Below are 17,500 nucleotides of genomic sequence, written 5' to 3'. Positions count from 1 at the left end.
TATATATATATATAAACATTGTCTCTACGTCCACAGGAGGATTCGAACCTGCAAACTCTGTATCAGAGGTAACCAGTACTTTACCACGGAGCTAGACCCCAGAGAAGTATGGGTGCCTAGTCAGAACTAGACGATGTTTCCCCATACCCCCGGGCACCGAGCTTGTTTTGAAAGTTATTTCATCAAATCCTGCCATATGCAGTGAACAACCAAAGAGACTTGAAATGCTTAACAGGCGAAATTATTTACACTGTCTCGACATCCACAGCAGGACTCGAACCAGCAAACTCTGTATCAGAGTAGTAGTAGAAGTGAATGCTCGGGTGTTGGCAAGAGGTGTGAGGTTAAAAGATAAAGAATCTAACACAAAGTGGGAGTTGTCACAGTTGTTCTTTGCTGATAACACTGTGCTTTTAGGAGATTCTGAAGAGAAGTTTCGTAGGTTGGTTGATGAGTTTGGTAGGGTATGCAAAAGAAGGAAGTTAAAAGTGAATATAGGAAGGAGTAAGGTGATAAAAAAAATTAGGTAACGGAAGATTGGATATCAGATTGGAGGGGGGAAAGTATTTAGGAGGTGAATGTGTTCATATGTTTGGGAGTGGACGTGTCAGTAGATGGGTTTATGAAGGATGAAGTGAATCATAGAATTGTCGGGGATAAAATGTGAGTGGTGCTCTGAGGAGTCTGTGGAGACAAAGAACTTTATCCATGAAAGCAAAGAGGGGAATGTATGAAAGTATAGTTATACCAATGCTCTTGTATGGGTGTGAGGCATGGGTTGTGAATGCTGCGACAAGGAGAAGGCTGTAGGCAGTGATGTCATGTCTGAGGGCAATGTGTGGTGTGAATATAATGCAGAGAATTCGTAGTTTGGAGATTAGAAGGTGTGGGATTATCAAAACTATTATCCAGAGGGCTGAGGAGGGGTCATTGAGATGGTTTGGACATGTAGAGAGGATGGAACGAAATAGAATGACTTCGAGAGTATACAAATGTAGTGGAGGGAAGGCTGGGTAGGGGTCGGCCTAGGAAAGGTTGAAGGGAGGAGGTAAAGTAGGTTTTGTGTGCGAGGGGCTTGGACTTCCAGCAAGCGTGCGTGAGCGTGTTAGACAGGAGCGAATGGAGACAAATAGATTTTAGGACTTACGTGCTGTTCGGGTGTAAGCAAGGTAATATTTATAAAGAGATTCAGGGAATCCGGCAGGCCGGACTTGTGTCCTGGAGATGGGAAGTACAGTGTCTGCACTCTGAAGGAGGGGTGCTAATGTTGCAATTTTATAACTGTAGTGTAGGCATGCCTCTGGCAAGACAGTAATGGAATGAATGGTGATGGAAGTTTTTCTTTTTCGAGCCACCCTGCCTTGGTGGAAAACGGCCTATGTGTTATATATATATATATATATATATATATATATATATATATATATATATATATATATATATATATATATATATATATATATATATATATATATATATATATATATATATATATATATATATATATATACACCTGCCTGAACCAAGCAATATTCGGCAACTGTGAAAATGCGTTTAATAATGTGTGGACTGAGCGACGGGGATGCTGGAGCTTGGGTAAGCATGAATGGAAGTAACTTAGCACTCCATAGTGAAGGTCGTATCTTGGGGTGAAATTGAACTCTGCGGTGATAATAAAAGAACCGCCTGCTGACTTTTGCGAGCAGGGCGGCCGAGATACAGATTTACGGCACATGTACTTGTTCCATAACAGTGGCTGCAAAATTCTAGGAGGTACAAATTTCCTTTTTTCTTGAGTATACACCACGTCCATGGTTTGTCCCTCGTTCTGTCCCTTGACTCTTGGACAAAGTTGGTGACGGTACGAAAGCATGGACACCAGTTCGGCCCCAGGTATAATTTATTGCAGTCACCACATGGCGAGATTCTTATTTCATTGACATGAATGATAATTCATGTTTTAAGAATAGCTGTTATAGGAACTATGGCTTAATGGTGAGGTGTATATCTATGCATCACCTACAATAAATTGCAGTTACGGCCAGGCTTCGAAATTAACAGAGAAATAACACTTGCATCTTTTGACGAGGGGAAGGGGGACCTGCATGCTAGTGAAGGGCTCTTGATCAAGTGAATTGGAACCCACTTTTTATTCCACTCTAGAACTAAACCAGTTTTCCCTCCCCTTCCACAGACGAGGTGTGACCCCTTGGGTCCAATCTCTGGTCACTCCTACAACCCAGGCTGTTGCATTAATCGTCGTTTTAAGATCACTTCGTAACATATTCCTTAGGTGCGATGTGACCCTTGTATGTTTGGAGCTTCCACGTGAATATAATAATCTAGCATATGAATAAATACATGACCTGTGAATCATAATGTTGAATTCTTGATTTATTAGGGAGAGAGAGAGAGAGAGAGAGAGAGAGAGAGAGAAATGGCGGACACAAAATAGCACGAAACAAGGGAAAGGGTGACAAAGGAAGAATAAGGCACAGTCAGCGATATATGTGTATATATATAGAGGAAAAACGAAGCGTGCAAAAGGTAAAGGGGAAATGAGGTTTTATGGTGAGTGTACTGGACAAAGCCAAGTAAGATGGTGACAGAGCAAACAGCTGGTACTAACAAGGTGTATGTGTCGATGTTAGGAGGGGAGAGTGTTTACACACGCCAGGCTGGTGGTTTGTTCAGCCAGCAGGGTAGAGCACCAGGAAGATGAGGATGGACAAGAGGAAGCGGACGGAGGTGGAGGATGAGGATACTGTTGGAGAGGATGATGATGATGAAGAAGAACAGGTTGTTGATGGAGAGGATGTTGAAAAGGATGATAGAGGATTTCCATGATATACAGGAGGGGGGAGAGAGAAAGAGAATGTTGGAGGGAGAGGATGTTGACGGAGAGAAGGAAAAAGAGGACAATAGGGAGGGAGGGAAGGTTGGTGATGGAAAGGCGAGGATAAGCATTACAATATTGTGAAGAACGACGATAAACAGCAATAAGGAGAGGAAGAGGTTGACTAGGCAGACAAATAAGCGAAGAAAGTGGACAAGGAAAAAGGAAGAGAAGCAAAAGTGAAGATAAGAGGAATGGAGATAACTGAATACGAAGTAGGAACAACAGTTTTCTTGATTTACCCAATAAACCAGAGAAGACAGTGATGATGAAGCTAATTCTGAGCTTAAGACCAAATCTTCAGATTTTTCCTCCCTAGAAGAAGACAATGACAGATGCGAAGAAATATTTGTATGAAGAATGAAGACAAATATTGACAAGAAAATGTGGTGAATGGGGAACACAAAGAGCAAATGAAGGATAAACAGGAGATTGCTAACATAAACTAACTTACACAAAAAAGAAAATAAGGGTAAGGATGAGATCTTAGAAGAAAGTTGTATAAAAATGAGAAGGGGTGAAAATTTACGAATACAGAAAATTTACAAATGCAGAAAATTTACGAATAGTGCCCCGCTGTTCTCCGTAACCTGTTACTCATCCATCTCCCTTTTACCACCTGATGCCCTCGCTTCCTTCCTGCCCTGCACCGCTGTATAGCCCTTGTGGTTTAGCGCTTCTTTTTTATTATAATAATAATTAGAAAAGGAAACAACACTAGAATAAATACAAATAATGTAAAGAATATGTTGAGTAAAGAAAAAAAGGTGTGTGTGTGTGTGTGTGTGTAAGTACAGAATATGCTGTATGTGTGTGTGTGTGTGTGTGTGAGAGAGAGAGAGAGAGAGAGAGCGAATCACTTGGACTGGTTCATGATACAAGGGCTCGTAATCAGCATCATCTCGAGTGTCCTCTTCTGTAAACGCCTTTGAAACAAGATACCTTGATGCTGATGAAAGGCTCTTGATTCGAAAAGTAGAAACCGGCCTCCCCCTCCTCCCCCCCCCTCATCTCCCAGGAGCTACAAGACTCATGGGTATGAGGCTTCCGTAAGAATATAATAATGTAATGCAAGTCCACACTGGAATTTCCTATATTGCATTTTGCACGTTACGTCCCCCAGTTCGGTGACTTTTTTTGTTGCCTTTGCACTTTTTTTTTTATTGGTCGCGGCAAGATCTTCCTTTATTTGTCCTCATGTTTGAAACATGTTTCTGGCTTGTTTCACTCTCCGTCATAAAAAACATACCACGGGCGGGGTTAGAACCCGCGATCAAATAGTCTTCAAACTCCAGACCGACGCGTTGACCACTGGGCCAGCTGGCTACAATAAGATTCAGGTAACTAGGTATATTTATATACCATAGGAAGGTTAGCATAGTCACCACTGTGACCACAAATGTGCGGTTTTACAGACGAATCTCCAGCTAGCGTCGCCGTGACGAACACTAGCACAAGTCCCCTCAAAGCCGTCACTCTCCGTCATGTCTCCGGGCTGGCTTGTTCCTGGTTAAAAATACTTCCGCTCTTAGAAAGTTTTAAGCATCTTAAATTCAACCTTTGTTTCAAAATTTTTACGATTTTTTTTTTTAGAAATTAACTGATTCAGTTTTCATATTAATTGCAAAACTCGTTGCATAGAACTCCTGCAACAGTATGGTATATTTTGTGTCTGAAATACTACGACTACGTGAGAGGAAATTTTGATGAAATTCGTAAGAATTCACTTCCAGTGGAATGACGTGTTTTATACACACAAATAACTTGCACATAGGAGACAGGAGCTTACGACGACGTTTCGGTCCAACTTGGACCATTTACGTTGTCGTCAGCTCCTCTGTCTTTTAGGTGTGGGTTATTTGTATATTGTTCCAGTCATGGTACTTTGCCTTGTTGTTCTTGTTAACGTGTCCTGCTTCAAGTGGGCTCATATTTGAAGAAAGACAGGCGCAGAACAAGCTTTATTGTGACAACGTTTCGCTCTTTGTAGAGGTTTATCATACTTGATAAAGCTCTGCATAGAGCGAAACGTTGTCACAGAAAGGTGTGCTCTGCCCCTCTCTCTTTTTTATTATCTTCATTACCATCGACAATGTGTTTTTGTATCCAGTAACCTCAGGTAATCTGTATTATGATTTTTTATTTTTCTAGGAAATACAGAGTAAAGTATTCAGTGTGTGCCGCCGCCTCTCACCTCTCAGATTCTGTAACGGGATGATGCGTTAAAAATCTCATTACATTAAGGAATTTAGTTCAGCATTTATTAATCTATAAAATATCGTAACCTGTCCAGTCTGCCTCTTCATAACTGAAATCTTCAGAAAAAAATACTGTCGTTTCGATATCCCTTTTCCTCAGAATTTTCCCGTATTGTTTCCTTATCCTCTCAAATTCTTTTTCTCATAATTAATGTTAAATGGCGGGTAGTATGCTTTAAACATCAAGAGATTTCGTTTTTGTTTTTTTATTTCTTCTAAGTTCCAGCAACGAGCGTTTTTTTCTTCCATCAATGCAGGTAGACCAACTCCTTTCTTATGTACTCTGTGCCTCGTCCACACTGAGAGATTTTCCTGAAGAGCTACTTACTTGACTGAGGGGGGAGTTACTGCAGCTTGGATTCAGTTTCTCAATCATGTTACTTTTCGTGTTTGTTGGCTCTGATGCAATGTTTCCCTGCTTTCTTTTACTCCACGCTCGTTGGTTCAGGAATTGAGAGGGTGTGAGAGAAAGAGAAAGTGAAGTTTTTGCTTTGTACCCGTGCTGCGTGTGGCGTGGCTTCATTTGATTACTATTTTTGTCCTTGTCACTAGCTCCTGTATAGAGGATATCTTAGTCACACACTCCTGTATCGAGGATATCTTAGTCACACACTCCTGTATCGAGGATATCTTAGTCACACACTCCTGTATCGAGGATATCTTACTCACACACTTCGTCCAATGATACTCGTTTTATGCCACTATAATGCTCTTAAACCTCTCCCGATTCCTCAGAAAATGTTTGACAACCATGGCTGCTGTGTTGGTGCGTAGCCTCTGGGTTCTCATTGTGGAATCCGTGTTTGTTGATATCCACAACCTCGTCACTTTGGCCATTGCACTTACCCATATTCCTTTCGCTACTGAATTGCTTTCTAGCTTGTGTGTGTGTGTGTGTGTGTGTGTGTGTGTGTGTGTGTGTGTGTGTGTGTGTGTGTGTGTGTGTGTGTGTGTGTGTGTGTGTGTGTATGTGTCTGTCTGTCTTTGAGTCTAGTGACATGTGCAAGTCCAACAAGTTACTTTGTGAATCCATTGAGATATTGTGTCTTGGTAGTTCTCCTGAGGGTTGAACCCCCGACGTTCCAGACGCAAATTTTCAGCAAATGTGTGGGTCCCTTTTAGTCTCGGTGTGTACTGTATACGGAGTTTATATCCTCTCGCATGTACGTTAACATAAGGCTCCGCCTATACGATGTTCCTCCAGCGCATCCATAAACAACAGTGTTAGGTGTTGCGACTGGACTCGATTCTTTGCAAAATGGATGCCACCTACCTTTCTTTTTTTTTGCATCATATTTCCTCCCGTTGCCCAGGAGCTGTATCACCCCTTACAGTCACAAAGTTATTGACTATATTACCCTGTCAGACGAGGTCACAACTGATCATTCACATTGTCAGTGTATGCCAATAAGACACGTATGCAATATTAAAACATTTACTGGACGTTACTCCTACCATTCCAATCTTTGGAATGATAAAATCCATGTGTGCAAAAAAAATTTTTCAGTAAAATACATATTGTGCCTTATTTGCAAAAAAAAAAGTCCTAAAGGTAAACAAGAAACGGAAAAGATGCAACTGGAATCTAATTTACTTTCAAGGGGGAAGAATGTCTTGATTTTGAAGGTCTGTTTATCCAAGAAGACGAAGCAACCCTTTCTTGGCTCAAACCTGATTATTTCCTGTTCCGCAGGGGCTGTATGTCTGTACTCACTGGAGCGCAGGCGAGAGCGATACATCATAATCTACACGTGGAAAACCCTAGAGGGGCTGATCCCAAATCTGTACACAGAAATCGCTCCCTAGGAAAGCAAGAGAATAGGCAGATGGTGCAACAGCCTCCCACCAGGAATATGGGGAATTACCAATAGACCCCTGGCTGCCTTCAAGAGGGAACTGGACAAATACTTACTACCCGATCAGCCGGGCTGTGGTTCGTACGTTGGACTATGTGCGGCCAGCAGTAACAGTTTGGTTGATCAGTCCCTGATCCACCTAGAGGTCCGATCAAGGACTGAGCAGAGGGGGCGTTCACCCCTGGAGCACCCTCCAGGTAGACACTAGGCACGTGGGTGTATGCAGATAATATTTAAAAAGCAAACTGAAGATAATACAAAATCTACAAAAACATCCATAACCGTAAACCTGCCTGTGGCAGACATACCTGTGGCAGACATACCTGTGGCAGACATACCTGTGGCAGACATACCTGTGGCAGACATACCTGTGGCAGACATACCTGTGGCAGACATACCTGTGGCAGACATACCTGTGGCAGACATACCTGTGGCAGACATACCTGTGGCAGACATACCTGTGGCAGACATACCTGTGGCAGACATACCTGTGGCAGACCTACCTGTGGCAGACCTACCTGTGGCAGACCTACCTGTGGCAGACATACCCGTGGCAAACCTACCCGTGGCAGACCTACCTGTGGCAGACCTACCAGTGGCAGACCTACCAGTGGCAGACCTACCAGTGGCAGACCTACCAGTGGCAGACCTACCCGTGGCAGACCTACCCGTGGCAGACCTACCTGTGGCAGACCTACCAGTGGCAGACCTACCAGTGGCAGACCTACCAGTGGCAGACCTACCAGTGGCAGACCTACCAGTGGCAGACCTACCAGTGGCAGACCTACCAGTGGCAGACCTACCAGTGGCAGACCCACCAGTGGCAGACCTACCAGTGGCAGACCTACCACTGGCAGACCTACCAGTGGCAGACCTACCAGTGGCAGACCTACCCGTGGCAGACCTACCTGTGGCAGACCTACCAGTGGCAGACCTACCAGTGGCAGACCTACCAGTGGCAGACCTACCAGTGGCAGACCTACCAGTGGCAGACCTACCAGTGGCAGACCTACCAGTGGCAGACCCACCAGTGGCAGACCCACCAGTGGCAGACCCACCAGTGGCAGACCTACTCCAGGCAGACCTACCCCAGGCAGACCTACCCGTGGCAGACCTGAATATGGCAGACCTACTCGTGGCAGACCTACATATGGCAGACCTACCTGTGGCAGACCTACCCGTGGCAGACCTACCCGTGGCAGACCTACATATGGCAGACCTACCTGTGGCAGACTTAATTAACAAGACCAGCCACACTAAGGCATAGAAACTAAGCCTTGGTCTGAGGTCGGACCGCGGGGGGCGGTGACCCCAGCAATCATAAACAAATTTACTTACCAAGACAATACATAAAATAGATTGCAATATTAAACCATAGTTATACAGAGTATTTAAGGCAGAATAACAGAGGAGTTATAATCATAACCATAATTTTTTAAAGAGGTAGATGGGTAAGCCAGCGGGAGGCCTCGGTCAGATGACCATAACCCGCATCGGGAAACACTTGTCCTGCTTCTTGGCAAACCTTACCTAACCTAACTACAGTTTCATTTATTTCGGTAATAACGATACCTACTTGATGCAAATATGTTGTATATACAATAAGTAAGAAAAACATACACAGGTACACTCACCCGCCACAGGAAGCAGTAAGGGCTGCAGACGTGGTCCCATCTGGCCCCGCCTCGACACTCCGGGCTCGCACCACGGGACCGCGGTTGGGAGGGAGGGAGAGAGCACAGTGGCCGTTCCTCCTGCCAGCCAGCCACCAGCAGGGAAGCACATGCAGTGTGATCACGGAGTCGCGCCGCCTACGGTAGGGCCGAGTCGCGGGAGGAAGAGGTGGAGAGATTGCCTTTTCGTCTCTCCATTGTAGCGTGGATGTCATCAGCCTCTTACCTTCATGGTGTTGGCTGCTTCACTGCCTTTTCAAGAGTCCCAGATATCTGTCACACTCATTTTTTTTACGATTTAATTTGCGTGTGTTTTTCCCTGTAAGAAAAATGAGTTTTTATATATACACACGTATTTACCCTGGAAAAATATCTAGCACTGATTCGCCGGGAGGCCTGATCATGGATCGGGCCGCGGGGGCGTTGATCCCCGGAATAACCTCCAGGTAACCAGCAAATGACAAAATATTTAGAAAAGGTGTGGGAGATATTTAGTGAACACGAGCATATTGAACGTTGTTTAACAAAAGAACATAATATAGAAACATTCCTCACAAGATTGATACACTAATTACATTGACTCCAGGCTGAAGAACTGATTACATTGACTCCAGGCTGAAGAACTGATTACATTGACTCCAGGCTGAAGAACTGATTACATTGACTCCAGGCTGAAGAACTGATTACATTGACTCCAGGCTGAAGAACTGATTACATTGACTCCAGGCTGAAGAACTGATTACATTGACTCCAGGCTGAAGAACTGATAACATTGACTCCAGGCTGAAGAACTGATTACCTCAAACTACTTCTGACCTTCACCATTCGTTTTTGTATAAGACTGATGAAGCCACTGTGTGGCGAAACGTTTCCTCAGAAAGGATACCTAAGTGACGCACATGTGTTTAATTTATCAAGTTGTCGGTTCTGTGAACCATTTACCTACATGTGAGCGGGATATTTGTGTACAGTTCTAGTCACGGTATTGTGACTTTTTGTTCTTTATAAGTACATAAGAAAGGAGGAACACTGCAGGAGGCCTACTGGCCCCATAATTGGCAGGTCCTTGTCAAACCCAAACCCACTAAAAATATTATTCGCCCAACAAATTAGCAATATTACTCGAGGAATAAGCTTTAATAACCCTATTAACTTATGTGCAATTTCCACTCAAATCCAACCCCTCTCACTCGTATATTTATCTAACCTCTGTTTGTAGTTATCCAAGCTTCTAGTTTCAATGACTCTACTATGTCCCGTATTAAAGTTTTTATTAATAACTTAGTGGCTTCTTTGCCAACTGAATAAGTTACAGGCGAGGCAATAACTTGATCGTTGATTATTATTACTGCATGCACCTGGGAGAGTTGTATGACCCGTAGGAGCCATACAGCTCCAAGAGTGGGAGTGGGACGGAATCATATTTGATAAATGGATCATGATCCTTGGATCATGAACTCTTCATCTGCATCCAGACGCCTCCCTTGAAGGGGACTGATAAGTTAATGTTGCAGAAATAAGGTCAATGGTATCGTTGCAGTGATTGTGACTGTCACCTCTGCAACAGTTATGATTCCTACACTTTGAATGCTTCCCCATGAATATAATTATCCAAGGGGAAGTAGAGAAGAATATAACCTCCGTAAGACAAGCAGCGTATCGTAAGAGGCAAATTAAATTCCGTGAGCAAGAGGCTAGTGACCCCTTTTCCTGTATAAATTACTGAATATTAAAAGAAGAAACACTTTCATTTCTTCTTTTTCTAGCCACTCTGCTATTATTATACCTATGCTTCACATTTGAACACTTTTGTGTGACATTACCACGAGGTTATCACTAACACTTGTTCAAACACTGAGATGAGATTAGCGGGAGGAGGATCGATCCTCCGCCCCACTTTACGTTCTGTGACTCCACGCGGGTTTAGTGCTTCGTTGAACACGATGACTCACTACGATTCATTCTGTCTACAACATCCAGCCGATCAAATTTATTTCCACCAATGCCCCGGCACTCCTGTAACATCACATAGTTGAGGATTTGCCCTAATCTTTTCCAGATTCGCCTGTAGGCGCATCCTCTCTCTCTCTCTCTCTCTCTCTCTCTCTGGACACCTCACTCATGGAGAGTTTACCTGGAGAGGGTTTCGGGGGTCATCCCCCCCCCGCACTCCTGCCTCATTCCTCCTTTCCAATTCCATTGGTCTTTTATTCCCTGTGCACTTGTGTATTCTTATCATCTCAATTCTTTCCGTGTTCACCTTTAACTTCTTTTCCGCAGTCATTCAGACTTTTTTAATTTGTATTTGCGGGTGTTATTACTCAGAATGTTTTCTCAACCCTCACACAAATTATTATTATTATTTATTATGAACAAAAAGGCACAGTGCTGTGGCTGGAACAATACACACATAACTCCTGTGTGCGGGTTATTTGTGTATTATTATTATTATTATTATTATTATTATTATTATTATTATTATTATTATTTTCGAAAAAATGCTGTAGCTTCGAACGTAAAGATTTGGTGTGAAGAAGGATTTCGGTATGAGGCGACGCATTTCACCAGCATTCAACATGGTCAGGGGCTCTCAGTATGGCCGTGCGAGGAATGCTGCCGTTAGCAAACTGTTGAGAAATATTGAGAAAGGCTTCGCTGACTATATTTTTCTGATACACAACACAGCAGTTATACATCTGCGTGGCTGTGAACTCTGACATTCAGACGTTGGTTGTTAGCGCCGGGGGACAACTGTGATGCTGTGTGAGAGAGAGAGAGAGAGACGAGGGAGGGAGGAAAAGTGGGGGAAATTAGGAGCGAGGGAGGTAGAAAAGAAGAAAGGGGAGAGAGATAGTGAGACGCAGAGGGAGGGAAGCAGAACGGATGGAGGACAGTGGGGAAGGTGAAGAGAGGGAGAGGTGGAGAAAATAGTGACGACAGAGGAAGAGGCAGGGAGAGTGAAGATGATGTAGAGAGGGTAGGAGTAGAGTGAGGGGAAAAGGGAAAGGTAGAGAGAACATGGGATTTGTTTAGAGACACAAAGGGAAGTTCAGAGAATGAGGGAGATAGCGAGAAGAAAATGTTGAGAGGTAATTTGAGTAACAGTGGTAAGGATAGAGAGAGGTGAAAAATACGTGAAGGGTGAGAGAAGAGGAAGAGAATGTGAAGGGTGAGGAAGTTGGGAAAGGAAGGGAGGAATAGTGGGAGGGGAGAGGAAGCAACACACAGCACTACTCACCTATTCCCTTCCTGATAGATGGAACGATTGAGAACGACTAATGGCCGATATGTCGAGGATTTACTGTGCTACTGCTCTAATCTGCCTCTATCTATGCTTGTCATATATAAATTCCCTTTTCAGGTAATTGGAAGAGTCACATGATATATGGATGTAAAATGTTATTGGTTGACAAGCACACACGTCATCCCTCACTGTCCACACTGTGTACCGCCCCAGTATGTCAGAATTAACAAAGACTTATTTAGTCAAATAATAAGAAATTAATATAGTTATTTTTATCTCTTTGATGTTGGACTTCTAATACACCTGCTGATTTTAATAATAAAAGCAATAACAGCAGCAATAAAAAATTCTGATATTATGTAAACGATAATCTTTGTAAGTTGATTTAATCTGAATAAATTCCACGAGGTTAATCACATAAAAGCATCGACATAGCCTTTTGTATCATCTGGACTCTACATATGAGAGTATGCTAGTGTTAGGAATCACATTACAATTGAGTGTAAGTCCTCAAACAAGCTCTGTACTTTAGTATTTTCATGTATTACAGAGCTGCTGCACTTTTCAGATCAAACGCCATGCATTAGATAGCGTCAAGATCACATTATGGCAGCGAGTGGGATGAACCTCTCATCTGCACACATATATGTTCCAGCTTCTGCAATGATCTACAGCCATGAGCTCTTTCTTCTTGGGGGTACGTGTAGGTTTACTTAGAGGTTGCGTCTCCTTCGGATAACTGCACGAGTTGGGACGTGGATTATGTCTTGTGTTGCTTCAGTGTTACTTGCCCCCGTAGTTGCTCGTAGAAATCAACGTCCTAGTGTCCTTTTGCCTCGGCATGAGCTCTCTTCTCTACAGAGAGCTCATGCTGATTGTCTACAACGCATTTCCGCATTTCGTGTCGCCCTTCCCATGTTCTAAAAAAAAGAAACTACCTACATGTATCGGGTTCCCATATCCCCCCTCTAGTGTTCCGTGATCCTTCCCTCACCAGTACTGCTGCTGGTGCTCCTGTAGAAAGGCCCGTCATTTGTCTTTTTCAAGGCTCTTCGTTGTTTTGCGAGGTGTGCTCAGCCACTGATCGATTGCATGTTTCCCTCGATGACACCTGCCGTTAGTCTTGCACTGCTGGGGGACCCACATTGTCTCATGTTTATGTTGGTCAACCACTATCGTCTTTCTCTCCAAGTACAATGAACCTAATATCTAGGTACATTGAACCTCTTCAGGTACATTGAACCTACTCCCCAGGTACATTGAACCTACTGATCAGGTACAATAAACCTCCTCTTCAGGAACATTGAACAACTTCAGGTACGTTGAACCACTTTAGATTGAACCTTCTCTTCACGTACAGTGAACCTCTTCTCCAGGTACACTAAACCTCTTCGGCAGGTACATTGAACCACTTTCCTATTTCCCAGTTAAGCATCTTCTCAAGTTCATCGTTGCTATTCCCCTGTTATCATATTTGTTTCGTCCGTCTCCCATTTATTCGCGCTATTTCCCATTTCCTATTTTGTATTAAAAAACCGTTTCTCATCATTGCACACTTTTGTTGATCTGCTTTTATCTCATAACAAATAGCGAGGTATTATCACTCAATCATTTTCCGCGATCAGCTAAATGCATTTATTCGTATGTGGGTGAAACGCCATTGTCTGCCTATAATTGAGGGAAATTCCAATATATCCCATGTAATTGCGTATAGGTGTATCCTTATAATTGCGTGCGTGAAGCACAGGTGTACGCCTACAATTGCGTGCATGAAAATATGCCGCAATCTTCACGTAAACAACAGCGTGACATAATTCGTGCGAGGGGTCGAAGACTGAAAGGTGTGAATATACGGATAAATTTGATTCGTAATGTATATAATATACATCACGTGAGATGGCGTGGTAATTCTATATTGAGGTTTTATATATATATATATAATATATATATATATATATATATATATATATATATATATATATATATATATATATATATATATATATATATTGTATGTCGTGCCGAATATGTAAAACTGGTCAGTTAGCAAGAACTCATATAAAATAAAGTACTTTCTTAAAAAGATATATTTTTTCATTCATGTTAATGTAAAATTAATAATATTGTACCAAAAGCACCTCGGAAAACTTACCTAACCTTATTATGACATGCGCAATTTAATTTATGCTAATCCATCTAAATATATTTTAGATAAGTTTACAATAATTTTAATAATAAACAAACACAATGAAATATATTTTTTTTCGTTAGGTTCAGAATAATTTTTGCTAAATTATTGCATTCACAAATTTTTGATTGCCTTATTCGGCAAGAAGAGCGTTGCTGTTTAAGCCAAAATCGCAAGTTTTACCTATTCGGCACTATATATATATATATATATATATATATATATATATATATATATATATATATATATATATATATATATATATATATATATATATATATATATATATATATAAACAAATGAATAATGACGTTTTGTCAACGTTAATTATCCTCAATTAAATGTTAAATTAACGGTTGAGAAACACAATTAATATATTTCAGAAACAATAAAACTCGTGTCCAGTTTACGGAAGGAAAACCCGATTAAGTTATTATAGAGCAGAACTTCACTCAGAAAGACGATCTTACGTAGAGGTTTATGTAAATTAGCTGTGATACAATAGCTGAATGTTATTTTTATCCTTACGCTTGGAAAGCTTTTAAAACATAGACGCACACATTTCCCTGTTGCTAATGCTATAATCAGCTGTTGCGTGAAGCAATATTTGACGCTGATATAAGGTGTACCGTGGAACAAATTTATGTAAATTTTGTTTTATCACGCGTGAGCCTTTTTAGGGAGGAGGAGGAGCCTTGATGCGCTCTTTTAGGGAGGAGGAGGGGGAGCCTTGATGAGCCTTTTTTAAGGAGGAGGAGGAGCCTTGATGCGCCTTTTTTAGGGAGGAGGAGGAGAAGCCTTGATGAGCCTTTTTTAGGGAGGAGGACGAGGAGCCTTGATGAGCGTTTTGAGGGAGGAGGGGGAGGAGCTTTGACGCCTTGGTATATTAGTGTGTGTGTGTGTCCCTGTAAATATATCTCTTATATTAGTGTTTCTGCGTCACTGTCACTCTTATATTAGTGTGTCTGTGTCCCAGTAACTGTCTTTCTCACCTGTCGGTTGGGGTTGAATCTGATATATCTTATTCCTTAGATGCTGTATGACCCCAACAGGTTTAGTGCTCCTTCATATTCATAATTTAGTTTTAAAGCTTAATATAACTAGTGATTTATATACCCTGAGAGAAGGTAATTCCGTCAGCTGTATTAACGTTTGACTCTACGCTATAGTGTTATTAATATTTATTATTATTATTATTATTATTATTATTATTATTATTATTATTATTAGTAGTAGTAGTAGTAGTTTATTATTTTAATTATTATTATTTATTATTATTATTTTTTTATTCGTGGGGAAGTGCTAACACCGTAAGGGTCATATAGCACCTGGGGAATGGGGATCAATTAGATTTTATCTGAAGAAAATAAGGGGAAGTTGCAGTGTCTTTGATCAAGAGGCCTATAATAGGAAGGCCTATAGCGTGAATTTGTGTGTGTGTGTGTGTGTGTGTGTGTGTGTGTGTGTGTGTGTGTGTGTGTGTGTGTGTGTGTGTGTGTGTGTGTGTGTGTGTGTGTATTTAACCTGCTGCGAAAAAAGACAAGACACTTGCTATTTCTCTATTATCTCTTCTTTTTTCCTCATCTCTCTTTTCATCTCATCCCCGTCTCCTCTTTTTCTCTCTCATCCCTTTCCCTCCTGCTCAGTTTAGATAATGAAGAGATTCGGAAAGCTTTTATCTGCTTCTGCAATTCGAGATAGGTAATAAATAGGTAGTGCTCTCTCTCTCTCTCTCTCTCACACACACACACACACACACACACACACACACACACACACACACACACACACACACACACACACACAGGTGGCCAACGAGCTGAAACTTATGAAAGTTTTTCGCACCTCAAGAAAGAGAAACATAATGAACATGTGTTTTGAAACCTGGTTCAATCCTTCAGGACACAGAAGTGACGCTGAGTGTGTAAGATGATAAAGCTGTAATGGAATGTTGCACTGTCGATAAGATCACTAGCTAGATCTTGGGAAAGAACACTTTCATGGTCCTATCTTGGGAAAGAGAACTTGCATGGTTCTATCTTGGGAAAGAGAACTTGCATGGTTCTATCTTGGGAAAGAGAACTTGCATGGTTCTATCTTGGGAAAGAGAACTTGCATGGTTCTATCTTGGGAAAGAGAACTTGCATGGTTCTGTCTTGGGAAAGAGAACTTGCATGGTTCTATCTTGGGAAAGAGAACTTGCATGGTTCTATCTTGGGAAAGAGAACTTGCATGGTTCTATCTTGGGAAAGAGAACTTGCATGGTTCTGTCTTGGGAAAGAGAACTTGCATGGTTCTATCTTGGGAAAGAGAACTTGCATGGTTCTATCTTGGGAAAGAGAACTTGCATGGTCCTATCTTGGGAAAGAGAACTTGCATGGTTCTATCTTGGGAAAGAGAACTTGCATGGTTCTATCTTGGGAAAGAGAACTTGCATGGTTCTATCTTGGGAAAGAGAACTTGCATGGTTCTGTCTTGGGAAAGAGAACTTGCATGGTTCTATCTTGGGAAAGAGAACTTGCATGGTTCTATCTTGGGAAAGAGAACTTGCATGGTTCTGTCTTGGGAAAGAGAACTTGCATGGTTCTATCTTGGGAAAGAGAACTTGCATGGTTCTATCTTGGGAAAGAGAACTTGCATGGTTCTGTCTTGGGAAAGAGAACTTGCATGGTTCTATCTTGGGAAAGAGAACTTGCATGGTTCTATCTTGGGAAAGAGAACTTGCATGGTTCTATCTTGGGAAAGAGAACTTGCATGGTTCTGTCTTGGGAAAGAGAACTTGCATGGTTCTATCTTGGGAAAGAGAACTTGCATGGTTCTATCTTGGGAAAGAGAACTTGCATGGTTCTATCTTGGGAAAGAGAACTTGCATGGTTCTATCTTGGGAAAGAGAACTTGCATGGTTCTGTCTTGGGAAAGAGAACTTGCATGGTTCTATCTTGGGAAAGAGAACTTGCATGGTTCTATCTTGGGAAAGAGAACTTGCATGGTTCTGTCTTGGGAAAGAGAACTTGCATGGTTCTATCTTGGGAAAGAGAACTTGCATGGTTCTATCTTGGGAAAGAGAACTTGCATGGTTCTATCTTGGGAAAGAGAACTTGCATGGTTCTATCTTGGGAAAGAGAACTTAAAAAAAGTCCCATCTTGGAGAAGAGTATTTACAAAGTCTTACGGAAAAGAGCACAGTAGAGATTTATCTTAGAAAAAAACTCTAGTTAGGTCTAATCCTGACAGAAAAAAAAGCACTTACAAGGTTCTAGTGAAAAGAAAACGCCTTGCAACTTGCCTTGTAAAAGAACTCTTGCAAGGTTTTGTCAATACAATTTAGAAAGCTCTTAAGATCGTTGTAGTGGATTTTTTTTCTTTGCATGGTCTCAACGTTGTG

General features: G+C 41.8%; 1 protein-coding gene across 2 annotated transcripts in view; it reads right to left on the bottom strand.

The window, feature by feature from the left end:
- The window catches only part of LOC128690152 (limbic system-associated membrane protein), a 400,710-nt gene that overhangs the window by 277,161 nt on the left and 106,049 nt on the right, over window positions 1-17,500 (bottom strand). For both annotated transcript variants that reach the window (XM_070090504.1, XM_070090503.1), the window contains exon 2: window positions 8,645-9,002. In XM_070090504.1, the coding sequence (XP_069946605.1) occupies window positions 8,645-8,795 (151 nt within the window). In that variant the 5' untranslated portion in view covers window positions 8,796-9,002. The remainder of the gene's footprint in view (window positions 1-8,644; window positions 9,003-17,500) is intronic.

Source organism: Cherax quadricarinatus, chromosome 32 (assembly GCF_038502225.1).
Source record: "Cherax quadricarinatus isolate ZL_2023a chromosome 32, ASM3850222v1, whole genome shotgun sequence".
Taxonomy (NCBI): domain Eukaryota; kingdom Metazoa; phylum Arthropoda; class Malacostraca; order Decapoda; family Parastacidae; genus Cherax; species Cherax quadricarinatus.
This window is presented reverse-complemented; position numbering and strand designations above follow the sequence as displayed.